At 47.5% G+C, this 27,353-nt stretch overlaps 1 protein-coding gene and 1 long non-coding RNA gene across 16 annotated transcripts in view; one reads left to right on the top strand and one right to left on the bottom strand.

Moving 5' to 3' along the window:
• Positions 1–721: 721 nt before the first annotated feature.
• RIN2 (Ras and Rab interactor 2) overlaps positions 722–27,353 on the bottom strand; it is a 213,988-nt gene continuing 187,356 nt past the window's right edge. For all 15 annotated transcript variants that reach the window (XM_061435527.1, XM_061435526.1, XM_061435525.1 and 12 more), the window contains 5 exons: positions 24,132–25,307; positions 12,805–13,110; positions 10,317–10,448; positions 5,662–5,825; positions 722–2,565 (listed from right to left, as the gene is read on the bottom strand). In XM_061435527.1, the coding sequence (XP_061291511.1) occupies positions 2,242–2,565; positions 5,662–5,825; positions 10,317–10,448; positions 12,805–13,110; positions 24,132–25,307 (2,102 nt within the window). In that variant the 3' untranslated portion in view covers positions 722–2,241. The remainder of the gene's footprint in view (positions 2,566–5,661; positions 5,826–10,316; positions 10,449–12,804; positions 13,111–24,131; positions 25,308–27,353) is intronic.
• On the top strand, positions 25,301–26,944 carry LOC133258814 (uncharacterized). Its single transcript, XR_009740162.1, has 2 exons — positions 25,301–25,602; positions 26,225–26,944. It is a non-coding gene; the product is annotated as an uncharacterized LOC133258814 (long non-coding RNA).

Genomic DNA, 27,353 nt, shown 5'->3' with positions numbered 1-27,353 from the left:
GACGAAAGCAGGGGCTGTCTTGTGATGTTTTCTTCTGCTCACACCAGCATCCTATTTTGATCTCACCGAAGTTTACTCCAGCTGTCCCCCATTCAGACATTGTGACCCTCGTGAAATCAGCAGTGTACCGACTTCGGAAGATAAGGAGAGCTGACGCTCTCACAACCATCAGGACCAAACTGTCATTTGCAATTCATTGTAAATATACAAAGCAGGCAGCCCGCTCAGCTATAGCTCTGATCTTAAAGTGCCCATCTTACTGCTGGGTTAGAAAGTTCGTTCCTTCAACAAGGACTTATCGTGCCATTGCTCTCTGCCAGGCTTGGCTCCAAGCAGCAGGAACAGGGCAGCTTCTGCAACGTTGGTTTTGCAACAACCCTAAACTCTCAGCCTGGGCACTTTAGAGGTTACATAAGACCTGGGCAGCAGGGGTTGGGGAGAGAGGGAGCGGAGTGGGGAGAGGAGTGTCTGCAGAGCTCCCAGAAATGCCAAATCCTTTCAGGCTAGAAGACCATCTTTTCCTTCTGCTGCTGGATTTTTGCCTCCTATCAGAATACGAGCTGACTAAAAAAAAAAAAAAACAAAAAAAAAACACACACATCAACTTTTCTGTTTCCTGTCTGAGGATTATCTAACCACAAACACCAGCACGGATTCCAGTTTTACATAACACTCTGTGGTACATCATTACACTCCGCTTCCCAAAGAAAAAGAGACAACGTGAGGATATTGCAAGAATTATTTTCACACATGAATTATCGTACAGTATTACAAAGAGTTATGTGCAAAACTCCATTAAAAATCATTTACAAAAGGAAGTACAACACAGTATGTGTTGAGGGTTCCAGATGTATAGCAAAAGCTTGAAAAGGTACAAAGTAGAAAGCCAAACAAATCAGATGACTGGGCATCTTTACACAGTACAATAACATATTTCCATAACTACCTGTGTGACACGAATACAAGAACTCATTCTCTGTGCAACCCCCAGACCCCCACCCAAACAGGTTTCATAAAACAGAAATTGAACTTCACCACACATTCCTACAACACAGACAGTCTTTTTTGGTGCATCGGCAAACTCCTTTCCAAAAGGTATTTATTTAACTCGATGAAACTCACATTATGTGGTTTCTGCCCCATAGAATTTGATGCTGTTAGTTTTGATTTATGTGGAAAAGGGGGGGAAAAAAACTGTTGCTCTAATTTTTTTTTTTTCCTCGTGGGGTTTTCAAAATTGCTTCCAAAAGCAAATAACATGGGACAGATTTTGCAAACCTCACTGCATATTTACAGTATTTTCGGCATAGGTGGTTCCTTCTATCTCCTTTTCCCACTTCCTGTACGGAGCCTGAACCAGCAGGCTCCACTCCTTAGTCTTCTGTTAAGAGTCTGTATTTCCCTCTCAGTCTCTCTCTACATTCATTTCTCTCCTGATCGTCAGCATCACTTGGTGAAAACACAAAACAACACGATAGCACTGAGCGTGAACAAGGTAAAAACAGTACATCAGATCCCCAAAGGCATCCTGTGGCCAGTGTCAGAAATACACCGCTGTAAGAAACCCAGCCGTCTCTCCCCACAGAGTGGCCGAAACATCCAGTTACGGGAGAGAGACTTTTAAAATTCAATACTCTCAAATCCAGCAAGAGATTTCTTTTTTTGCATCAATGTTAAAATCACATGCATAATTATAGAATATCTTAAAAGTTACAAAAATATTTTAAAAACCAATCCTGACAGTTTACCTGCAACTGCTATAAAATCTTCTATGAAATATATAAAAACACAAAGGCTCTTTGTAAAAAAAAAAAAAAAAAAGGAAGGAAGGGTGGATGAAGGCATCCACAGAACTGAGAGGTCCTTGATGCACTGCATCGGACAGTCTTGTCAAACGCCTGCTGCTGAACTCGAGAGGAGCTGGTTCTTAAATGTTTATTCAGTACATATACACACACGTGAGCCAACCTGAAACCTGGCTGAGGGGTAGGCAGCAAGCTATCCAGGGACACTTGAACCACTGGATGCAACTCTCCACCTCTGAAGGACAGGTCCTCCTCTTTGCTGAACCTCAGCGAGCTCGCTGGGGAGTCGTGGTTAAAGATGCCCTTGGCCAATTGGGCCTGTGGATGGCTCGGTCACGGGTCCTCAAGGAGGTGACTGCACAAGCCCGTGGACGCCAGAGGCCAGGTTCCTAAGTCTTCCTCTTTGGATGCACCACTGGGAAGCCTTGTGAGTCCCCTAGGAGGTGCTGAGGTCTTCCTCCCCGTTCTGGAAGATGATGCCATAAGGATCCTTCTTGATGCGCTTGTAGACGAAGTGGAAGACGTGGGGCTGTGGCCGGCTATGCAGCTCGGCCTTGATCTTCTGTGGGTATGTGTCCTCTGCGAGCTGCTGCCACGTTTCGTCCACAAAGAGGAAGAGGCTGTACTCCTGGGGCTCGGCCACCTTGAACTTCTCGGCACAAAGCTGACACACATCTTCAGTGGTGACGTACGGCCTTACGAGGAGGGTCTTTCCAGTGCAGCCACTGTTGACCTCCTGGAATGCAACCCGGAGGTAATTCTGCAGGGGGGATGGGAAAGAGATTCGGGGGTACAGAGTCAGAAGAGGAAGAGAGACGGCACAGGTGAACCCATGGGATGCCAAGGAGAGGCTGGCAGGTGAGCCTCACTGGGACGTCCGGTGTCAGGACACGAGGCCCCAGGTAGGGAAGGGGGCTGATCCCAGGCGGGACAGTGGCGAGCACGCTGTGTGGTCTGGGTTGCTGTACTGTTGTTGTCGTTTAGTCGCTCAGTCCTGTCCGACTCTTTGCAACCCCATGGACTGTAGCCCGCCAGGCTCCTCTGTCCATGGGATTCTCCAGGCCAGAATACTGGAGTGGGTTGCCAGATCCAGGGGATCTTTCCAACCCAGGGATCGTACCCTCGTTTCCTGCATTGGCAGGCGGATTCTTTACCAACGAGCCACCAGGGAAGTCCTGTAATTCATCTCAAATGTCAGAAGCAGGAAGTCTGTTCAGACCTGCTCTTTCAGTCCCTTTTATAAAGCTGGGCTGAGAAATTCCTGGTAAAGAGTGTCAACTTACTGCTACCCCGATCTTGTCCCTCTAGCCTCCAAAATTGTGAGAAATAAATTTCTGTTGTGCACAAGCCAAAAAAAGAGTGTCAACTAGAACTGATGCCGGGTTTATTCCCAGTTTGAAAATTAAACCAAAGGGCAGAAGAACCTGAACCAGAATAGCAGGGCGAGACACATAACGTGAGGACACAGGCCCTGTTGGTTTGGACTGCCTTTCACAAAGCCTAAGCAGGGGCTCTGGTGTTACTGCAGACAGCTGACCATCCTTCCCCTCCCCTAAGGGCAATTTCACACCACTGAAGCCAATGCAAGGCTCCAAGCGGCTCTGAACGCCCTGTGGAAAAGCTGGTGGTGGTGGTGGGCGGGGGGGACATGGATTCTGTGGAAAGACTTGGGAGATGCGCTGACTGGGTGCAGGGTGCTGCCATGTGGAAATGGGAGGTGTCGGGGGGGTGGGGGGTGTTGGCAGGCCCCGTGTCATAAGCAGTGCCAGGCGAGTGGCATCACAGGACAGACTGGGGTCCTGACCAGGGGCAGGGTGTCCCAGCCTCCTGCCCAGTTCTCCTAGAGTCTGTGGCCCCGAATTATTCTTCAGTTCCACTTCTTCAGGAGTGGGGGTTATAGGGGAGGCCCTGTTATATCGGATTTTCAGAAAGAAAATAAATACATCTTCCTTTTCAAAACATGGCCGCCCTACTCAGGCATGAAGGGGAGTGAAGCCCTCTGCCTGGGTCCCATGAGGTTCCCCTGAGGGTTTCCTGGGCTGATGGAAAAAAGAGCTCTCTAGGGAAGGACAGTGCACTCTGCACATGAATGATGAAGTCGAGGCTCTGAACCAGAACGTCTCAGGGCACCTCTGAGTACACACCTGCCCTGTTTTACTTACCCCTCCTCTCTCCTCCCGCGCCCCACCCCCAGCACACGTGGTCCACACGCCTGGTGTGCATTCACTCACTGACTCCTGGAGAGGACTTTGTGGAGGAGGCCTACACTATCCCCATTTGACCAGGGAAGAAACTGAAGTACAGAGAGGCTAGGTAACTTGCCCAAGGCCACACAGCAGGCGAGTGGCAGGGCCAGCGTTCTAGCCTCTTGCCCATGAGGTGAGGTGCTGCCACTCCAGCGTGAGCAGACGCGTCTGTGAGCCTGACTTAGCTGTTCCGAGTGCAGCCTCACTTCCTGGCTTTGCTCCTACAGCCAAGCTGAGTGCCGACAATCCCCGTCTTGGGCCTGTTCTAAGAAGATGTCTGTCTGCAAGGTGAGTGAGGCCAGTGGGGAGGGGTGTGCGTGAGACAAGGGCTCCGTGGACTCCGGGGGGCCTCTGGTCGAGAAGCTCCAGATAGAGACAGGGGACTTGGGGAAGGTGGGAATTGGAAGGACATGCATTTTCCTTTTCTCCTGCCCTCTTTCCATGATTCTCCTTAGAGGCTGGGCAGCCTCAGGAACCACTGCCTAGATGGCTGACAATCACTGCATCCCAAGGGCCCGTGAATGCTAAATCCCTTAACACCTGGATGTTCTTCAACCATCCCAGGGGTGGGAGGTGCACAGGATGCCTTCTTGCCCTTTAGATTTATGTGCTTGGGAAGGAAGTTTCTGGGAGCACGGCTATCCTCAAGAACACCTTGCTGACCCTGCCTTTCCACAACAGGCTCCTTTAAACCAAATGTACCTTTTGAGTGTTTTCAGAGCATTAAAAAGGCAAAAAGGGCAAGGAAAGTGAATTGGGACACAGAGACAAATCTGGCCTGCTTGGGAATTTACCACATGGACTCAGTCCGGGTTCACAGTTCTGCTGGAAGCTTTTGAAATTGTATTCGAAGACCTATGCAGACTCACTCATCATTTCATAGACTGTAAGCCCATGAAGTGATCCTGTGTTGGGTCAAGATTTCTACAGCCTCAACCAGCCTCTCCTCTCCAGGAAGCATGCACCATAGGAACCCCACCTTCCCAAGCACCTGTCCATGCACAGAGAAAATTCTGGATGAGGAATTCAGAAGACTGGGCTCAGATGCTCATGCTTCAGCTCTGGCCCTACCAGGCTGCCAGAGCTGACACTGCCGGTGAGACCCTAGGGTCTTCTGTTTTGGGGGTAGGGGACAGGGAAAGGAAAAAAGGAATGGGGTCACTGCACCCCTCCATCTTCTCAGAGAGGCCAGGTCAAGTGCAGGGCCTCACAGGGCTGTTTCCATATGGCAGGTCACCTGTTTGCCACCTGTGCCAAAAGCATCCTTCCTGTAGGCTTCCTGAGTGCCCAGGTGCTCAGTATCCACGCTGAACCTTCAGGAGGAAATCCTGCCCTCATCTGACTATTTCCTTAAGGGCAGCAAAACTTGGGCCAAATCCACACACACACACACACACACACACATACACACACACTCTCTCTCTCTCTCTTCCTCTCTCTCTTTTAAGGAAAAGAGAGAAGTGAAACAACAAGGTCAGAAGGTGGTTTAAAATATCCCTTTTCCACTGGATGATCGGACAAAGTGGGGCGGGAAGGGGAGTGGGGGACGTCCCTGAGCTGCATGGGCCGTGAGGAAGCAGCTGGGCCCACCCAGGCTGCTGGCCACGCACCTGAAAGTCATCCACCGAGGGGACGGTCCGGGTGGTAGTCCTGCGCTTGTGCCACTGCCTCAGGGTGTCCCTGGCCTCAGAGCTGAGTAGCCGCGCCGCCTGCTCTTCCTGGAAGTTCTTTATCAGGGAGAGGGCCCCGTAGGCGCTCGTCAGGTAATAGCCTCCTGGAAAGGGTAGACAGAGTGAGTTCTCCAGGGGTTCACCTCTGGGGACCACAGGAGGGTGACCACAGAGTTGGAGGTCAGGCTCCACCTTGCCCCTTCTCTTCCACATGCATTTTTTATTTATTTTTCTTTTTGAGCAAAAGAATCCTCTTCCATCCATTCCTGCATTCCTCCCCACGGATGTGCAGCTAACCCAGACCTGAGCCACTGCCTGGGGACTGAGGACCAGGCCGTGCTTTAATTGATGGAATTTCCATTCCAAAGCTGAGACTCACAGAATCAACCGAAGTGCAACTGTGAAAATGCTTTTCCAGAAAAGGTCAGAGCTCTGGAGCCTGACCTATTGAGGGGGAGGGGGTGGTGGCTTATGAGGGCGGCGGGGTCCACTGCTGAGGTCAGAACACCTTCCGGTAGGAACACGAGTCCACACACATCCTAGCAACACCTGCTTTGAAGCTTCTCATTTAAGAATTCATATGTTCTAAATTTTAAGTGAACTATACACTTTGAAAGAAATACACAACATACAAGTGTGCTTACAATAATATGGGTTTTTCAAAAGAACCGCTCCCTCGTGCTTCCCTTTCCTACCCTTACATAGGGACTCACAGAACAGGACATTTAGGGAAAGGTTAATTTACAAAGAAAAGGAAGTGACGCCCCTTTTGCCGGAGCATTTGGGAATCATTTCCTACGTTTGTGCTGTGCTGAGGTGCTCAGTTGTGTATAACTGTTTGCGACCCCATGGACTGTAGCCCACCAGGCTCCTCTGTCCACGAGGATTCTCCAGGCAAGAATACTGGAGTGAGTAGACTTTCCCTTCTCCAGGGGATCTTCCCGACCCAGGAATTGAACCCGGGGTCTCCTACATTGCTGGCAGATACTTTACCGGCTGAGCCACCAGGGAAGTCCTCTAAGTCTGAGGGAGTGTTAAAAACACTTACAATACTCCGAAAGGCATGTAAATGTGTTCACAGGTTGGTCCTAAACTATAGGGTTGTCCAATAAGTTCATTCTGGTTTTCCTATAAGATATTACAGGAAAACCGGAAAGAACTTTTTGGCTAACCCAGTACGATGGAGGTGCCTTTCTGGAACTTGTAAAGCTCTTTGCTGGAGAAACACTAGAGGGCGCACTAGATGTTTATTACAAACTCCACAACGGGAGCCTGGTAAGCTACAGTCCATGGGGTCGCAGAGTCGGACACGACTGAGCGACTTCACTTTTCTTTCCGCAACTGGACACTGCATGTTGTGGACTGAGAGACACTCTTGGTCCAAATACCTGTTGAATCTCCACCTTGAGCCAGGTACAGAGCCCGGCTGGGTTTGTAAAAATTAGAATCTGAGTCCCTGCTCCATAAATACATTAAAAGAAAACGGATATTGGCCTGTTATTCATGCAGGGACCAGAAGTTAGCTGCGGTTAAATGAGCTTTGTCTGCCAAGTGTCACTTCCACCGCCAAAGTACTGAGTGTTAACACAAGACCCTAAGTTAACACAAGAACTTTCTCTCTGGTCAACACTCAAGATGGGAGGTGGTCCACCATCTAGGAAACCAGATGAACGCCCCCCTAAGTCATACTGGACGTGGAATCTGAGAAACAGTTTTGTGGTTTTCAGGTCACCGGCAGAGATTTGGGGGTCTTTTTTTTAAGGTTTTTTGATGTGGACCATTTTAAAAGTCTTTTCTGAGTTTGTTACAATACTGTTTCTATTTTATGATTTGGTTTTTTGGCAGGGAGGCGTGTAGGAGTTTAGCTCCCCGACCAGGGATTGAACTTGCATCCCCTGCATTGGAAGCTGAAGTCCTAACCACTGGACCACCAGGGACATCCCTGGAGGTTATCACTTACTGTAGCATCCTCTCGCCCACTCTGAGCAGCACACCTTTTGTGTATCCATTGTAGGTCAGCCTTTTTGTTCAAAGTCATCTTAATTTAGCAGATTTACCACTCAGCTATAAGCTTTCTAAGGCAGCCCCCACGGTACACAGTAGAGAGTTTCGAGTGGCTGAGTTTTACTAAATATTTTATCCATGAACAAATCACATGATTGAGTGAGAAACTCAGTAGTATGGAATTTAAATGTGACACAGAGGATTTCAGAAAAAACCAATGTGGACCTAAGGACTCAAGAGAGGCTTGTGGAGGTGTCAGAATTGGAGCTTGGACTTGGAGGGACCATGACTGTTGAGTTGGGGAGGGGTTGGTTTCCTTTGAATGTCAAATTTTTCACTCCATGGCTCAAAGTTCAGGCCACTAAGGAGAAAACTCCAAATGCTGGAAGCACAAAACTGACCACACTTGGAAACATGTGGATGCAATTAAAGTTAAGGTTTAAATTTCAGCAAAACTAACCCTGCCACTAGGGCTGTGCACGTCAAAGGGATTCTATGATGTCTTTTGCGTAAATGAAATTACCTGCTTAAACGGCAGAAAACTGGTGTGGGCTGTGCTTTGGGCAGTGGGGCAGGATGCAGGGCAGGACCAGCCATGTGTCTCCTCCTGGTCTGCCAGCCTGACAGGGCCGCCCGGTCCTCCCAGCCAGGAGCCCAAGAAGCCAGGACATGGCTGAGTGAAGGTAGGCTCCAGTGAAACCCTGACTTAACTGACTGCTCTGTGTGTTTTTTAGCTGTGTCCTTATCTTTCTCTGTGATTCCCGGAGGTGAGGACCCGCCCACCTGTCACTGACACAGTACCCTGGGCAGTGCCTCACTCTGGAGAAATGCTGGGAAAGGTGACAGGAAGTGGCTGTCTCCATCCTCAGGTCACAGGATGTAAGCACGTGTTTGTCCCAAGTGCACACTGACAGCAACAGAATGGTAATTTTCTGAGGGAGGCTGGCATGCCCTTTCCCCGAAGCCCCAAGAGTTCAGCACACTTATCACTAGAATTAAACATGACTGAGGCTCAAAAAAATCCTCGATGCATATTCAATTATAATAATAATGCCGTGGAAGAAAGAAAAGAAGGGCACGGAGATGAATGTATGTCTCCTCCTGGTCCCTGGACAAAGCCACGTGCTCCCTCCCTCCTGGGAACCCCAAGGCAGAGCCGGGGAGGAAGGCTCCGGGCAGGGTCTGGGCAGTTTATCCTGGAGGGTCCGGCCTCAGCATCAGTTTATATTAATGAGGGGAGATAAACCGGGAAGAGGTAAAGGGATGGGTGAAGATACTCATCACTGGTCCTGAGTCAGCAGGTCCCTGCAGGGCTAGAGGGGGACCACAGAGCTCCCTGGAGGTCAGACCCTCTGACCCAGAGCCAGGTCCTGGGGACCAAGGGAATTAATGCACACGTTTGGGGGGTGACTGCACTGCTGTCTCCTCCAGGGAAAATCCCGGGATGATACATTCCCTGGGGAATCCCATCGGCATGTGGATGGACCTTTTTACTCAAGCCCAGACTAAAACTCACTAGAGGAAAAAATGTTAGGTGCCAATTCATCACTCAGAGTCCATCTGGGCTGAGACACATGAAATGAACTGTCAGGATACACAGGCTGAACAAGCTCCGATCTGATCCCCTTTAAGACAAGCTCATACAAGAGTCCTTGTTATTTCAGGCCTGTGCACCACGGTGACAAACACCCTAATTATTTCCATGATAAAATACCTAACCCTTGTGTAAGGAGAGGGATTCCTGTGAAGACGTGTTGCAATGAGGCAGACAGGAGGAGAATGACTGAACTGACAAAGTAAGTTGAAAGCAAATCGCCCAGATTTTTTTACTCCACTGTGGTTTTATGTTAACGATAAGCAGGTGCTATCTTTTTTTTTTTTTTTAAGAAAAGGAAATCACTGATGCTATTATCATCTTGAAAATCAAATTTAAAAAATAAAGATGAAAACAAAAGATAGGCCTTTGTCCGATTCACAGACACACAGTGGGCAGTTTGTTCTGGCAGTGGAAATAATCTGCAGCAAAACTTTACAGCTTCCCTGTGAAATCAAAGAAACCATTTCTTTTAAAAAATGGCCCTGATTCTACTGAATGGTATATATATATATTTTTTTTTACTGCAACTAAGCAATCTCGGTGAAGTATAATTATGGCAGGGTTGCGTTGTTTTGTGTGTTTTTCCGACTTCTCCAAATTTTCTGCGATCAACACTATGACCTCTGTAATCTGGAAAAAAGTCAGTACCTTCTCATACATGAGCAAAACTAAAACGGCCATTAACCCTGAATATGTCAAGAAGCACCCATGTAAGTGCCAGGTGGATCTGAGGTTTTATTTGGAGGGATGAAAATGTTTTGGAGCTGAAAAGAGTTGGAGGATTGCCCCAAATTGCAACTGGACTAAACGCTACAGAATTGTCACTTTACAATAGTTAATTTTAGTTTAACCATGAATGTACTAAGGGCTATTGCATTGCTCATTTTCAAATGGTTATCTCATGTTCCTCGAACTCTGCTTCAATTTACAAAGAAAAGAAAATAAAACTGAAGGAAAGCACCCAGTTCCTCCCACTTCTCCAAAAGCCTGCTACCTTCTCCATGTAGCAGGGACGGATCCAGAAGCTCCATCATGTACTCGACCTCCGTGTCTAGCTCCAGCATGTCACATTGTGCTATGACATAGGTCAGGACCGGCAAAAAGTCATCTGCTCCGTACATCCTCCCTGGAGTAGGAAGAAAGGGGGGGACAGATGGGGTATTTTTAGCCACATTTCTCCCTTTCATGTCCTACTTGCTGCTTTTATTAGCAAACAGCCATGCAGGGGAAGTGAGGTGGGTGTTTCTGGAATTCTACGGTGGGAGGGCTCCTCCCCACTGCCCTCATCAGAGGCCGACCCTAACTCACAATTTCAGGATGAATGTCCGAGTCAGTGAACACAGGGGAGATTGTTTTCCCATTTCCATGAGATGCCTCAATGCAAGCAATAAAATGGGGCTTCCCTGGTGGCTCAGCGGTAAAGAACCCGCCTCAGTGCAGGAGAGGCAGGTAGACGCAGGCTTGATCCCTGGGTCGGGAAGATCCCCTGGATCTACTGGAGTGGGCAACCCACTCCAGCATTCTTGCCAGGGGAATCCCATGGACAGAGGAGCCTACTGGGCTACAGTCTATAGGATCGCAAAGAGTCGGACATGACTGAGCATGCACACACGTGCAATAAAAGTCTTTTTATTTTTAAAGGGTTTAACTTTTCAGCAAGTGACAGAATAAAACATTTGCGTTAAGTGTCTACTTATGATGTTTCTCCTTTGTGTCTTCCTTCCTATTGCTTTCTGTGCAAATTAACCAAAACATAGTGACCAAAAACAACTGGAGCAAGGAACAACTTGTCCTTCTCCGTCTTCAGTGTGACTTAAATGTGCTCAATCGCTGTACACTGAATAAATACATCTGATTAATATCTGACCAAAAAAATGGTCAGTCTGTACTGTTTTATTATGACAGAGATTCTCAACTAGCGGTGACTCTGCCTCCTAGGGAAGTCTGGCACTGTCTGGAGACATCTTTCAAGCTCATGACTGGAGGGTGGGCGTGCAAATAGCATGCATCCGGATGCCAATAAACTTCCTAGAGGAAGTGGGATGTTTCCACAGCAAAGGACTAGCCAGCTGTAATGCTATTAGTGCTAAGGTTGAGAAACTGCCTGAGAACAGAATCCTGTGCAGATATAATGTGGGGGACTTCTTATAAATAATTTGACAGACTACAGAAAATACACTTTTTGGGACTTCCCTGGATATCCAGGGGTTAAGACTCTACATTTCCAAGGCAGAGGGCGCAAGTTCAATTCCTGGTTGGGGAACTAAGACCCACATGCTGCTTGGCTCAGCCAAAAAATAAAAGAAAATACATTTCTTGCATGTGAAGTATGTTTCAGAGGCGGTGTTCATCCGCCAGCATCACCACCCGGGCGTTCACATGTTAACGTTTCTGCTCAACAATCTGCAAAGTGCATGCGCATGGTGACCTCCTCCAGCCGTGAGAAACAGAGCCTGTGTTTTCTCTCTGCTGTCTCTCCAGGAAGCAATTTCGCTCCTGGAAACACTGTGACCATCCAGGAAATTAAAAAGGCTCACCCAAGACCTGGGGTACCACAGGACTCATCACTACCCATAAATCAGGGTCACTCTCACATCTACATGGAGGAGCCCTGGGGAAACCTGAGGGCTGACATGTGTGAATTCCTATTGCACTGCATCAGCTCAGGGCAAAGAAGGGATGGCCGATAAATGACTATAACGAGAGCTGAATGCTCCAAGTTTCTGACAGATGCTATCATGGACACAGGCTCTCACGGGCCAGAATGCAGTAACAATAGGAATAATTGGAACTATCTCCACCACGCTTGGGGCTGTGCAAACACTGACCTGTCTAATGCCCACCTCAGGAGGAAGGCTAAGGTCATATCCAGGACAAGAACAAAACTGCAGCTTGGAAGGTTGATTACGGAGGCCGAAGCCCCACAGTTAATGAACCCATTCCCAGAGCCAGGTCTCAACTCAAACCCCAAGACTGAGTCTGTATCCACTGCCCTGAATTAAATCTTTTTTTTTTTTTTTTTATCTTAACATAACTTCTTTAAAGGTGTTTTTTTTTTTTTTTTTCTTTTTTGGATATGGACCAATTTTTAAAGTCTTTATTGAATTTGTCACAATACTGCTTCTATTTGTTTTGATGTTTTGGCCAGAAGGCATGTGGAATCTTAGATCCCTGACCAGGTATCTAACTCTTGCTCTCTGTGTTGGAAATGCAGTCTTAACCACTGGATTGCCAGGGAAGTTTCTGAACTAAAGCTTTTATAAATTGGCATTGTACAAAACTCTTGTTGCCCTGTCCTGGATTTTTGGTGCTGTAGTTTGTTGCATGTGGACTAATTTGCCAGAACCAGAGTAACACCTGCATTTTTATGAGGCCCTTGGTGAAGTCAAGAAGCTGAAAGGAAGAGCAGTTGGGGACTGGAAAGCCCAACACGTCCCAGCCCCATCGGAGGGCCAAGAGCCTGGATGGGGTGGTAGCCTCACCTGAGTTGTTCTCCATGACGGTATAGATGAGCTTGCAGACTCTGAGCAGCAGCATGACCTTCTTTTCTGGCGAATACATCTTCTGCATGGTCATGAACTTGACCTTGATTTTCTCCACGTCCACAAAGTCAGGGGTGGGGGCAAAGACGCCTAGCTCCTGGGGATTCCTCTGCCGCACGAGCTGCAGGTTCTCCTTGAGTTGTTTCCATGAGCCATCGGCCACGTGGAAGTGCTTCAGCATGGCCTCGATGTGGCCCTTCAGGGGCTTCAGGATGCACTTGTGCATGGCTTTCTCCAGTACCACGTCTGCCAAAGAAAGCACAGCTACTGTGACCATTGTCTAAAGAAAGAAGAAACGTAGGGCCTGCTTTCTGGAAATGGACACCGGCAACTCCGTGCATTGGTTATCGGGCAGACATGTCCCAACTGCACAGCCAATCAACCAAAATTTAGCCCCACATCAGGCTTCCCTGGTGGCTTGGACAGTAAACAATCTGCCTGTGGTGTGGGAGAACTGGGTTCGATCCCTGGGTTGGGAGGATCCCCTGGAGAAGGAAATGGCAACCCACTCCAGTGTTCTTGCCTGGAGAATCCCCATGGACAGAGGAACTGGCAGGCTACAGTCCATGGGATTGCAAAGAGTTGGACACTGAGCGACTAAGCATAGCACACATGCATTCACACACCACACTTTTTTTTCTTCAGTAAAGCCAAGAAGAGTGAATCTCCCCTAACATTTTTACAGTCTCTCTTGCATGCAGTCAATACAACTGAATATATTTGTTTTAACTACTTTTATACCTTCTCACCCATAAGCACAGGTGAATATTCTAGAAGGTACGCTTTTGACCCAGTCTTTCCACTGAAGAGTCAGTGAACAGCTAAGCAAATGTGTTATGTTAAAAGAAGGATTTGCTAATAGCAAGGGTACCAGCTCCCTCAAAATATTTCCTGAGGGAAAAATTCAACTAAATGCACATGGTATCTTGGATTGGATTCTGGACCAAAAAAGTCTTTCTGTCATTTACTATAAAGGACATAGTGGGGCATTAGATGAGATCTGAATAAAGTCTGCAGATTAGATAATATTGTTAACAGTGAATCTGGCTTCTTTCACACAGACTGTATCTTGGAGACTCGGCCAGCTGTGTCTGGAGCAACAGTGTGCTCTTTTTCAAAGAATGACTCTTCCGTGAAAGTTAATGAAAGTTAATGTTACTGCAGTTTTGTAACACAATGTCCCTATTTTTAGATAAATACCCACTAAGTATTTAGGGAAAAAGGGATACAATGCCTGCAACTAGCTCTCATGATTTAGATAAAAGGAGGGGATGTGTGCATGTGTATATGTGTGTGTGAGCGTGTGTGTGCACATGAGTGCGTGTGTGTGTGTCAACAGAAAAGCACTAACACCGGGAATCCGGGTGAAGGGCAGACATGATTTCTTCATTGACTTTTTGCAACTTTTTTGAATGTCTGAGCTGATTACAAAGTGAAAATTTAAAAATTCTTGAAGTGCGTTTCTGTTCAGAATTAGGAAATACCCTTAGGTGTGGGAGGCATTATTTCCCCCTCTTTCTTGGAATGGTTTGCCCAATGGAGCTGACGGTACAGTAACCAGGACCACGAAGCTGGAGCTCTGGTCTGAAGAGGGTCTGTGCCGTGAGAAGCTCTCTCTGCTTCTTCCACATCAGTTTTTCCATCTCAAATGTTTCACGTTCTCATCAAAGCTGCCTGGGTAGCAACCACCCCTAGGATACGACACTTGGGGATACGATTTCATCTTGGAAGCCCAGGAACCCACAGAAATAGCCAAGTTATCTCTCTGGCCCTTGGCATTCCCGAGAGACATCAGATGACACAGACTGTAAATGATCACCTATTATTAGAAGATCAGAGGCAAAGAGAAATCTAAGCAGGACATACCTGTAGAAACCAAGGTTGAGGCAAGAGAGGTTATACAGTAAGAAGAAAAACAGAACAACATTTCTTCACATCTGGCATTAAAACAAATTACTGTTTTAAAACAAATTAAAACCAAGTTTGCATTGGTTATGCTGTGTCAATAAACTTCTAGAAAGTCATATAGCATCTCTGACTTCACTTCCAATAGCCACTAGGATGAAAAGTCAACAATAGGAATTAACATTGAGTGCCCAGTTGGGCTAGGCTTTATTTCATTATCTCATCTAATTCTATAGTATCGCTATTATTTTTGCACAATATGACTATTCATATTCTTTTTATAGAATAAGGAAACAGATATAGGGCTTTTTATAGATAAGGAAACAGAGACTTGGAGATGTCTAATGGTTTGTTTGAGCCCATAAAACTGAACACCCTGCTTTTCAAAGTCAATGATTTCTTAGTTCTAAAGTTCATGGTGTTTCATAAACATTCACCAGTTTACTGCTCTATCTAAAGATTCTGCAGCCACATTCCTGGTGACCCCTCCCTCTGCTGGAAGGAGGTCACCAAGGGGGGAGAAAGCCACGTCAATCATTAATTAGGACGCACATGAATGTTGGGAGCAGTGTTACTCATAACAGGCCCAATCTGGAAAGCACCCAAGGCCCAACCCAGTGGCATAGATGCCAGGAGATATACACACAATGGAATTCAGAAAATGGAATGCAGACAATGGAAGATTCATTCCATGAAAAAGAGCATGCTGCTGCTCCGGACACAACTGGCTGAGTCTCCAAGACACAATCTGTATAAAAAAAGCCAGACACACAAGAGTTGTCTCCTTTAGCACGATGCTTACACAAAGCTCAAGGACAGGCAAAACCAATTTATGATGACAGGTCGGGATGGCAGTCGTCCTGAGAAATAAACGGGGCTTCGGGGGACACTCTCAGGAGGTGGAGATGGTAGATGCCTGTGGTTGATACATGGATAAAGAATTGTCAAGCTAAGCACTTGAAATGTATACACTTCATGGATACACGTTAAACCTCAATAGCCATGTGTATAAATCAAGCCAACCGAAAACACCTAGAGACCAGCCTGGGCTTTTCACCTTGAACCCCAAGGGCAACTTTTAAATTCCGAGCAAGTCTGATCATCTCAGGGCCAGAGTGTACACACAAACCATCTCCAAAAGGTTCTATGCTGTTCCTGGGGCTGACAGCAGACAGCTCGTCACCAGCCAGCTGAGTGAGTCTCTTGAGCAACTCATCCTTGTCCCCAGGGAAGGGGTGCTGATACTGACCTTTGAGCCACAAACTCTACTCTTAGTAGGAAATGCAACAGTGGAAATTTGCTAGGAGGGTTGATATCCAGGACCCATTGCCTTAAAATCCCCAAAGAAACAAATTTTTAGAACATTTTTAAAAGGCTATAATTTAGAAATAAGAAAAACTGGTCTCTCTGCTTTCTTTTTCATGTCTTCACTCCTAATCACCCCTCCCCATCCTCACAAATCTTTAATAAATACAATGAATAAGAAAAAAAGTCCAAATGACAAGGACCCAGTACCTGAGTCTCTCCAAAAGGAAAAGAAGGTCGTGCTTATGAAGCAAGAGGGAAAAATGATTTTAGGAAACAAAAGGAACAGAAAATCTTTCAGAATGTGGACTAGCTCAGAACAAAAGATCAGATCAGTCATATGGCTTATAAATTACTACTATCCGTTTTCCCCTACCATCTCTGGTTGCTTTACATCCAAGAATGATGCTATTCTAGGCACTTTACATGCACTGACTCTTCAGCTCCTCCACCAAACCCCTGGTGGGAGGACTGTGATTTCTTTATTTTATAGCTGAGGAAACCCAGAGACATGGATGCCACACAGCTGCCAAGGGGAGCCAGGACTCAAGCCCAAGAACTCTGGTTATGTCAACTGTGTTTATCTACAAAGAAACAAAACGATGCCGGAGAACTGTCTGCACTACAACACTGTGAGTGTTAGAAACCGATTGCTAACTGGATAACCCACTGGAAACACAGTTTCTGAAAATATTTATAGAGATCCTATCAACTGGTTCTAAAGTTCATCCACTCAGGGACGTAGTCAGGGGCATCGGCCTAGAGCTCCCTGCCTTAGTGAGACCTGTAAATGCAGTGATTTACAAGAAGCGCTAAACGTGTCGGCCTCTAGAGCCGTGAGATGATTGCCCCGTCTTAGGAATGAGGACAGAAGCCTAAGGTCTGTCACTTCCCTCTGATCAGAGGCATGGATTCCAGAGAAAGTCAGGCACGAGACGGGGACCCATCACAGGACAGGCTCACTCATCAGCTCGTCTGGACACTTTCTGCTCCCCCACTGCTGCTGAAGAGGAAGCGAGAGTCCAGAAGCTGAAGTTCAGCGAAGGCGCGTGTCTTAGAAAGAGTGAGAGGAGGTGGCCTGGCAGCTGGCCCAGCTGTGTCTTTCTAAGTGACTCTGGCCTCTTCACTTCACCTCTCTGACTGTCACTGCCTGCAACTTCTGAACTGCCATCTACTCCTCGCCCAGGGCAGGGAAGACAGAAGGAGCACTCTGAACCTGGTTAAAACAAAATAATTCCCGGTATTCGCCAGGAATTCTAACAGAACCCAAAGTCTAAACAACATGATGTCCAAAAGGGGTAGGTTGCAACCTACATGACAAAGATCAAAGATGAAGTGAGGTCACACAGCCTCTTGGCTTATTCAAGTTCTAGCATTCTTTCAAGAAAGTAAAGTAGAAGCAATAGAAGTTAACATTTGATGACAAGAGGCAGACCTCTTTTGTGGGGAACTCAAACTGCGAAGTGCAAACGTGCACCACCACGAATACCAATGGGCACATCTGTTTGCGCAGTTCCTGGGACAAGGGGCAGGACGGAAGCCTGTGCTCTGTGCTGGCCCTCACTTCAGCCCTGTCACAATGAATGGGGGCCCTCTCCCCGAGGCACAGAAGTTAAATGACCTTCCCTGGATGGTGGGGAACCTGGTTGTCCCTACCGCAAAGAAGTCAGGAAATAGCATAGTGGCCCTCGCTCTGTACGAGAAGGGCAAAAGGAGCTGCTTCTGTCTTTCGGTGCTAACATGGTCACCTCTGGCTGCACAGCTGGATTAAAAATCAGGGCTGAACTGGATGGGGTACTAAGTGCTTTCCAAGCATTCCAAACACTTTTATGTACTTTACATGTATTTAAACTACCCTTTGACTGACATGAATACATAACTCCTATGTGTTTTCCCTTGGGTCTTCTGAGCTATAGTCAGGAAAAGAGGGGCAGTCTTCTGTCTATTTAAACTAACTCTCAAAAATAGTATAGACGTGCTTTTCCTAGGCTGCAAGAGGTTGATCTTTCTCCTGCTCTGTACCTTTTGATAATGTACTAAGAGATCCTCTCCTTCCAGGTGACATGGACACAAGGACTAGCTCAGAGGTCAGAATCAAGGTGGTTTAACTCTTAACTCTGCACCACTATGTCTCTCGGCCTACTTTCAGAATGACTCTGTCTAAAACACAGCAGGTAACACAATAACTCAAGGGATTAAACCAAACTCTGAATTCAAAATTAAAAGCAAATCACACTAGATATTGAAGCTTGAGTTAGACTTATGCGTGCATGCTCAGTCGTATCCAGCTCTTTGAGACCTCATGGACTCTATGTAGCCAGCCAGGCTCCTCAGTCCATGAGATTTCCCAGGCAAGAATACTGGAGTGTGTTGCCATTTCATCCTCCAGGGGATCTTCCCAACCCAGGGGATTGAACCCACTCTCCTGCATTGGCAGGCAGATTCTTTATGAGCGTACCACTGGGGAATCCCCAGGTTTGAATGTTCATTAAAAAAAAATGACATGAAGCAAGGCAGTTTTAATTGTTTAAAACCCAAGGAATGACTTCAGACTTCTTTCTTACGCACACTATGCTCTCTGGTGTTTAACCACATTTCAGTATCATTTCTCTATAAAGAAAATAAAACACTCATGTAAGTAAATTGATGTTCTCTTTGAAATATGTGGGAATTGAGTTTTAAGGCTACTTTTTCTTCAAATAATGGTAATACTCTTCAGAAAAAATACACATTTTGACAGCCACTAAAGAAAGCAAAACCGTATCTTGTTTTTTATTACTGACTTTTATAAATACAGTTGGCTTATCTGTATCTTTGTTGAGTGTTTGTGTGCAATTTGAATGAAGTAGAAAGTTGAGGATTACTAACATTTTGGGAGTTGGAAAAATTTTGTTTTTCTTGAAACAAGACTTGAAAACAGAGGGATTTCCTTAAGATTAATATCAAATCAGAAGTAAAAATTCTTTTGCTTTAAGAAAATCAAAACAGTATCCACAAAAATGCAACAAGTTCTGCAAAGTGTAGATTTCACTACCAGAAAGTTGGGACTAAGAGAATACCAGTTGAGAACACCAGCTGGGTTTCTCTTCTTCTTCAAAAAAATCTAGTCCTGTCCTCCTTTCCCACAGCTTCTGGGGGAGAGAGTGCTGAATGAGGAGGTGGGAATGTAAAGCCTAGATCTACAGAATTCCATCCTGAAATTCAGGAAGTTGGAGGAGGTATCTCAGTGCTGTAACCCACTTTGGGACTATTCTCTCGTTGGTTGAAAGAGACTGAGGCGGAAGTGGTATGATGTGAAAACCCACCAATAAGGAGCATGTGTTGGGATAACAAATGATGTCACAGGGTCTATATCTTACTGGGCGGGGCACTCAGGAGTGAGTACACTTCACTGTGTCCATGAAGTTACCGATCCTGGGCTTTGGAGGAGGATGCCAAATGGTATACATGCTTTTGTTAAAGCAGTTGCTTGTCCCTCCACGTACCACTTTTGCAGTGTGAAGGGTAGAGAGCTTGTCAAAAGGGAAACAGGATATGTGGCCCTGGAATCAAGAGGGAGCTGGGTCAAATGGGAACTTATCTTATCCTCCCATCAGGAGAGCAAAGCTGATGTCAATCAACCAACATCTGCTCAAGAACCTCTACATGGCAAGGTTTTGTGTGGCAGTGCTTTAAAGAGCAGTCTAAACAGAAGTCAAATTCTCTATGATAGGGCACCACCATTTAGGCTGGCAATTTTACAGCTTTGAGACAGTTTTTATCGTGTCATTCTCACCTGGAAAGTGCTGCCCTACAGGGCTATGACAGGAGCAAATGGACAAAGTTGCAGTTGGGTGAGAGCTATTTAGTTTTTTCACTGGCTTTTCTCTGTGCAACTGAAGAACTCCTTTGTGAAGAAGATTAGCACTGTATCCAAACACTAAATGCACATGCGTTCATATGGTTCTTTTTTACATATGAGGGATGGAATTCTACGTGGGTTACAGCACTGAGATACCTCCTCCAACTTCCTGAATTTAAGGATGGAATTCTGTAGATCTAGGCTTTATATTCCCACCTCCTCATTCAGAACTCTCTCCCCCAGAAGCTGTGGGAAAGGAGGACAGAACTAGATTTTTTTTGAAGAAGAAGAGAAATCCAACTGGTATTCTTGAAAAGCCTTACAAGCATCAGTTGACACCGGTTCTGAAGAAATTTGAGGTTTGGAATCCTGGGGGTGGCATTTTAATCCATTCAAAGTGAATTATAACCTCCCAGGAAGTGAGATTGGTGAAAATAAACAGATAAACCAGAGGAGACCAGGGCTGAATCCAATCTCCCCTACCCACCAGCAGCATAACCCTCCACAAGTCACTTTATACATCTTGACCTCCATTCCTGAATTTGCAAAACAGAACAAAATCTACACAAAGGTACCACCCGTGAGTTGATCACACAGTTCAAAGGAATCACTGTGTTAACAAGGTCTTAGTAAACTAGTGAGCCCTTCATTTAGGAATATGTAAAACAGATCATTTAGACTCCATTTTCTTGCCAGAGTCCGAATCTAAACGGGCACATTTAAGGGGATTGGTTTTCTAATCATTAGGATCACATCTTTCCTCACAACTGGGCACGTGATGAGTTTCTTAGGTCACCTTCTGCTTTGGCTCGCCTTCCTCTTAATTTCAAAAGCCCAGCACATTCTCTGCACTTTTCAAAACAGAATAATGGTTTCATTGATGAAGCAACAGATAAGATGAAGCATCTGCTTTAATGCAAAAGCTTAAACAAAACAAACCAATAAAAAAGTGTGGCAGTGTGTCCCACATCCGCGTCCGCAGACAGTAGCACTCTGAGCTTCCTCTACCAATGGTGAGCCTACTATCCTAATTCCCTTGAATTTACAAATTAAATGTTTAAGTTAATTTTCATTGAGATATAATTGACAAATATCATATTCCTATTAGGTGCATAACACAATTAAACAATGTTTTCCAATCTCCTTAGTTTCTTATGAGAAAATATGAACATAGGCACCAGCAACGGAGAGGCTGCTGCTGCTGCTCAGTCGCTCAGTCGTGTCCGACTCTTCACAACCCCATGGACTGCAGCCCACCAGGCTCCTCCGTCCAGGGATTTTCCAGGCAAGAGTACTGGAGTGGGGTGCCATTGCCTTCTCTGGCAGGGGACAGGGGTAAGGTTCAAAACACAGGGTTTAAAAAAAATAAATTGGGTTGGGGGGCTTCCTTGGTGGCTCAGTGGTTAAGAATCTGCCTGCCAATGCAGGAGACACGGGTTTGATCCCTGGTCCGGGAAGATCCCATGTGCTGCTGGACAACTAAATCCGTGTGCCACAACTACTGAGCCGGCACACTAGAGCCTGTGCTCTGCAACAAAAGAAGCTGCCACAATGAGAAGCCGTGCACCGAAACTAGAGAGCAGCCTGTGATTGCCACAACTAGAGAAGAACCTGTGCAGCAACAAAGACCCAGCACAGCCAAATAAACAAAGTAAAAAAAATTTTTTTAATTTATAAGATTTTTTAATGTGGACCATTTTAAAAGTCTTTATTAAATTTGTTGCAATATTGGTTGTTTTATGTTTTGTGTTTCTGGCCACGAGGCACATGAGATCTTAGCTCCCCGACCAAAGGTTGAACCCACATTCCCCGGTGGTCCAGTGGAAGGCAACCACTGGGCCACCAGGGAAGTCCCCTCAAAAAAACAGGCTCTGAATCCAAAGAAGAAAGTTCAGAAGCTTCACAGGCTAGGCCGGGATAGCCCTGGACACCTGGCTCCAGCTGGCAGAACCCAGCCTTGCCAGGGCACAGGATGCCTGCTTCACAGGGCTGAGGCCAAGACCTACTGCCATCGCTGGGACAGGCAGCCTGGATGTCAGCTTCCCTCCTCCTCAGGACCTTAGATTTTTAGATGGAAAGCTCTATCTTTCCAGAGCAGCAAAGCGTTTGTGTCAAAGACTGCTGGCCACATTCAAATCTGTTTTTGGAGAAGATGAGATCCGGGGCTCCAACCAACAGCAATACCCTATCTGAACTGGCACCTTCCGAGAAGCTAGGAGGAGAGCGTCCCCCGCACCCGCAGGAAGGACCGGCAGCTTCGGTCGGTGCTCACAGCATCGGCGGGGAAGGAAGGAAAGGCCTGGCTCCCCAGGGAGGAGCCTCGTCTCCGTGGGCTGGCTGGCACTGCGGCCACATAGCCCAGCGCTGACATCAGCGCCTGCCTGGCTCTCCCGCCGGTGCGGGGTCTCAGCCGGTCTCCCCTGAGAGGCAGGCTCTGGGGGTGGGGGCGGGACCGAGAGGGCCCGGGCCGCTCTTCCGTTGTCTCGAAGGCAAGCGTTTCCATCCCCAAGGCACATCCTGGGGCACATTCCTTCCAGCTTTCTCTCCAGCAGCCGGGCTCTAACCACGCCCCACCCACCCAGGCGCAAGCCACAGGAAAACAAACAAGGCTTTGATTCCTTTGTGAGAAAATAAAAAAGCTGCTGAAACTCACTTCAAGGAGAGGGGGAGAGAGAGAGAGGCGGGGAGACCCCACCGGCAAACCACACGCTGTTTACTACTTTCCACAAACAGACCCAATCAGAAAGAAGCCGATTCCAGCTTTGCTTTATGAACGGCCTAGAAATGTCGGGTAGCTCTTTTTGATTGCTGCTGCCCAGTGAATGAGGTCTCTGAAATTTGTCCTTCAGAGTCAATCTTCTGAAGTTAAAAAAAAAAAAAAAATCTCTTAAGACTCTAGCCCTGGAAAAAGAGAGGTCTTGCCAAATTCAATCTTCCCTTGGCCAAAGTAACTATTAGCAATTCAGCTCTCCAATGAAGTTAGAAAGAAAGTTATTTCCCCTTGACTTTGGAGAAAACACCTTTCATGTGACGTCCAAAATTTGATACTTATTTTTAAAGATACACAAAACAAACTTGTCCATTTGACTTTTTTGTTTTTGCTTACTCCCAAACTTACTGAATTCTGTGATTAGAAGCCAGCAGGGCAGTTTCCCTTTGGGAAGAAGGGGGACAGGGAGGGGTTCCCTGGGGGCTTTGATGCTGTCACGTTCTGCTGCACTGGTGCTTGCTCCCTGTGGCAACTCACCCAGCTGCACACCGTGGCCTCTGCCCTCCTGAGGGTAAAAAAGGGCACTTTCCAACCAATACAGCACAAACCCCCATGGCTTGCTGAGACACACCTTCAGGAGACCCTCAAAGCCCACACAGAGCACAAAATCAGGCAGGCAACCAGAATGGTCCAGCCCTGAACAGACCCATCTGCGGCTCCCATTAGTCGCTCCCCAAAACGTGTCTGAGCCTGATGCTCAGCCCCCAAACCAGGTATATAACATGAAGTCAACTTCAAGAAGCTGTGTTTCTAGTTCAGATGAGCCCAGGGGGTGGAGTGTGTTGCTGTTTTGAACTCTGGAGAAAACGTCACCCAAGAGAACTAACACAGGATACACTGTCCTGCCAGGCCACAGTATATATATATACTACATATATATATATATATATATATATATATATATATATATATATATATATATATATTTGTCGTTTATTGAACGTTGATTTACAAAGTCCTATTAGTTTCAGGTGTATATTAACTGATTCAGATATATGTACACAAACACATCCTGGAGGAGGAAATGGCAACCCACTCCAGTATTCTTGCCTGGAGAATCCCATGGACAGAGGAGCCTGGTGCGCTACAGTCTGTGGGGTTGCACAGAGTTGGACACAACTGAGCGACTGAGCACATATATACACACATATATAGATACACACATATGTATTCTTTTTCAGACTCCTCTCATATAGGTTATTACAAACTATTAAGTATATAGGTCCTTGTGCTCTACAGTAGGTCCTTGTTGCTTACCTATTTTACCTACAGTGGGGTGTATCTGTTAATCCCAAACTCCCCATCTCTCCCTCCCTCCCCTTCCCCCTTTGATAACCCTAAGTTTCTTTCTACGGCTGTGAATTTCTGTTTTTAAATAATTCCACTGGTATGTATAAGCAATTCTATACACACACACATGTATTTTAAAGGCAAGGTGGCACCCACCTATCTGGTCTTCGGGGATCAGCGATTCGATGGGGGGGTCCAGCTCGGAGCTCTGGGACAGGTAGTTCTTCACCTGGGTCATGAACTGCCGGATGGTCTGCAGGAGGTCGGTGCTGGACACGTGGCACTCCTTGTTCTCCTGCAGAAAACTCACGTAGTCCTGCACCAGGCAGCCGAAGTAGGTGCGCTTGTCACGGGCCAGCTCGGCGATCCGGCGCACCATGCGCTTCTCCGGGGTCAGGAACGAGCTGAAGACGCCGCTCATCTTGCGGAGCTGGGACTTGACGAGCTTAGGCAGCACGAAGGAGCTGTTCCGCTTCTTCTTGGACTTGATTGGGGGGGCCATGGTCTCCTGGTCGCTCTCGCCGTCGTAGTCCTCCAGGCTGCTGTTGGTGTCCGCCTCGTAGCCAAACAGGGGCATGCTGCGGTCCAGGTCCAGCGAGTCGGAGGAGGAAGTGGAAAGGCTCATGTCACTCAGCCGCTGGCGGCCCGCGCGCCACGGGGCCCGGGATGCCGAGGCCGAGGCGGCGGCGCGCCGGGCCCTTGCGCAATCCCCCGAGGCCAGGACCGCCTCCGCCTCCGTCTCCGCCGGGGCAGAGCCCCCCCCTGCGCCGCCCGCCGGGCCCGCCGCGGGCTCCGGGCGAGGCCGGCCGCCGGTCAAGGTCTTGGCGCCGCCCTCCGCCTCGAGGAAAGACGCCTGCTTCTTGAGCCGGGGTGGAGGCACGGGGGTGGGTTTCGTTCCAAGGCGCGCCGCGTCCCCGGGCTGGTGCAGGGCGACGGTTTCCGGCATGCCGGCCGGGGGCGCCACAGGCCCGGCCAGCTGGGGGCCGGCGGGCTGACTATGAATAGCGGGCGGCGGGGGCCGGGGCGGCGGGGACCGAGGCCTCTCGGTGCCATCCGCGTCGGGAGTCCGAGTGCAGGGCCGCCGGGGGCCCCCGCCGAGGTCCTGGCTGTGCACTTTGAAGAACAGGGGATTAATAAAGCACAGGGCCCCGTTGGTCTGGCTGCACTCCAGTTCCGAGGGCGTCCTGGTTTTTATAGAATGCACTCCATTTATCAGGCAGAGCTGACGCGAGGAGGCCGGACTCACACCGTCGTCGCCGCCGTCGGAGGAGGGAGGCCTATGGGGAGGTGGAGGGTTTGGGGGTTTGTTGTCAGCTGGAGAGCTCCAAAAATCTGAAAGTCATTATCGTGAACACAAGAATGTAAATACAGTGCACTCGGCCTGTCCATCACAAACAGCACACTTGCCTGGCAATGCATGGCTTTGGAGGGGAGGTGCTATGCTGGAGTGTGGTGTTTTCCTTTCTCTCTCTCTCTTTTTGCTTTTAACTGCATTCCTTTACTGGAAGGGCTGGAAATGCTGCCAGGCCCAGCTGCGGGCTCCCAGGAAGGTTCGTGAGGCTTTGGGCTTCAAGGCTCTTGAGAAATGGCTTGGCTGTTGTCCACAGAGGGCCCAGCCCTTCCCCAGGTGAGGAAAAAGGAACAGTGGGAGCTGGGAGAAGGCTGTGGGGTGGGGGGGTCCCCGGGGAGGGGTGGGAGGCGGCTTCCCACTTGCTCCACCAAGAGGGAGTTTGCCTGCCCGGTGGCAGCACCCTTTCTGATGGATCCCCTTATCCTGGGGTGCCCTCCTCCACCCCCTAGGGCCTGCAGTTCCCCTTTAATGGGCAGGACGAGCAGCTGGGTCTGTGGACATTACACAATCTGCCTGGGGTTTTACACATTCAGCATTAAAACCCAAAAGCAGGAAAAATGCACTCGCAGGGCCCATCAGCAAAAAAAAAAAAAACAAGACAGCCGGGCTCAGGCCAAGGATAAGTGCAAGTTCGACTGTCTTTGTGGTTTGCTGCCCAGTCTTCCCAAATCTCCAGCCTTCTAGCCGTGGCCACTGCGGCTCAGCACACTCTGGAGTGGGGCACATCGCTGTGACTGTAGGCACCCTGCCTGTGCGTCCTTGGACGGACAGGTCGGCCTTCCATGCAAATCAAGGGAGGCTGCTAAATAAATACCTGGTGTCATTTCCATCTGGAATAGGTTGCTCTCTCTACCGCTTTGCCTTGCTGTGTTTGCTGAAACTGTGTTTCTTTCCTAAGGGCCCAGAATGGCTGGTCACCGGGATCCTGGAGAGAGGGTGAGGCCAGGAGCCCTGGGCCTGCCTTGCCCTTGCCATGCACACCCCCGACCTTGGCTCCTGTTGCCCGCTTTCTGTCGTCCTTCCTTCCCTCTAGGTCTGTGCTGTCCAACAGGGAAGCCAACAGCCACCTGTGGCCAGTGAGCGCTTGAAATCCAGCTTGTGCAACCAGGGACTCAATTTTCCATCTTATTTCATGTAAACCCATTTAAATGTAAAACCGAACAATTGCATTACTGGGAAACTCAAGTAGATCTGGAACTGGGGTATGTGAAACTACTTCTTCAGTTGTAAATTTAATGGAATCTAAATACTGATCCATGTATTTTTGCTGAAAATTTAGTGCCTGAATAGAAGTGTGCTGTAAGGATATAATATATACTGGATTTCAAACACTTAGCAAGAAAAAAAGAAGGTAAAATATTTCATTACTATTTTAAAAAATAGGGATGATATATTGAAATAGCATTTCACATAGTAAATAAATTATAAAAATTAACTGCACCTTTAATCCTCTTCCATGTGGCCACTAGGAAATTTTAAAAGTGCGCGCTGACTAGCCTTACGTATTTTTATAGTGGCCAGGATAGGGCTGCTCTAGCTCGAAATTTAACCCTCCTTAAATTCCCACTGTCAACCGTTGTTAAGATTTTGCAAATATAGAACGTGTAGTTCTTGTGTATGTGTTGTTCCCATACAGACTATAGAGCTGGGGAGTGGGCAAGGGGGAGAGACCCTATGGATCCTTAAACCCTTGCTGTGGCTGCCACATAGCAGACCCTCCAGAAACACTTGTTAGATGAACAAATACATGAGATACAGGGTTTTAAAAAGGGATGTCTCTTCACAAAATGAAGTACACAGTAAATATTACACGTTCAATATCTATGGGCTTCTCTGGTGGCTCAGACGGTAAGGAATCTGCCTGCAATGCAGGAGACCTGGGTTTGAGCCCTGGGTGGGGAAGATCCCCAGGAGAAGGGAAATGTTACCCACTTCAGTATTCTTGCCTGAAGACTTATATGGATAGAGGAGCCCAGGAGCCTGGTGGGCTACAGTCCACAGGATCACAGAGACTGGGACATGATTGA

This window comes from Bos javanicus, chromosome 13 (assembly GCF_032452875.1).
Source record: "Bos javanicus breed banteng chromosome 13, ARS-OSU_banteng_1.0, whole genome shotgun sequence".
Taxonomy (NCBI): Eukaryota; Metazoa; Chordata; class Mammalia; order Artiodactyla; family Bovidae; genus Bos; species Bos javanicus.
Note: the sequence above shows the minus strand (reverse complement) of the source record. Positions and strands in the feature narration are given on the sequence as shown.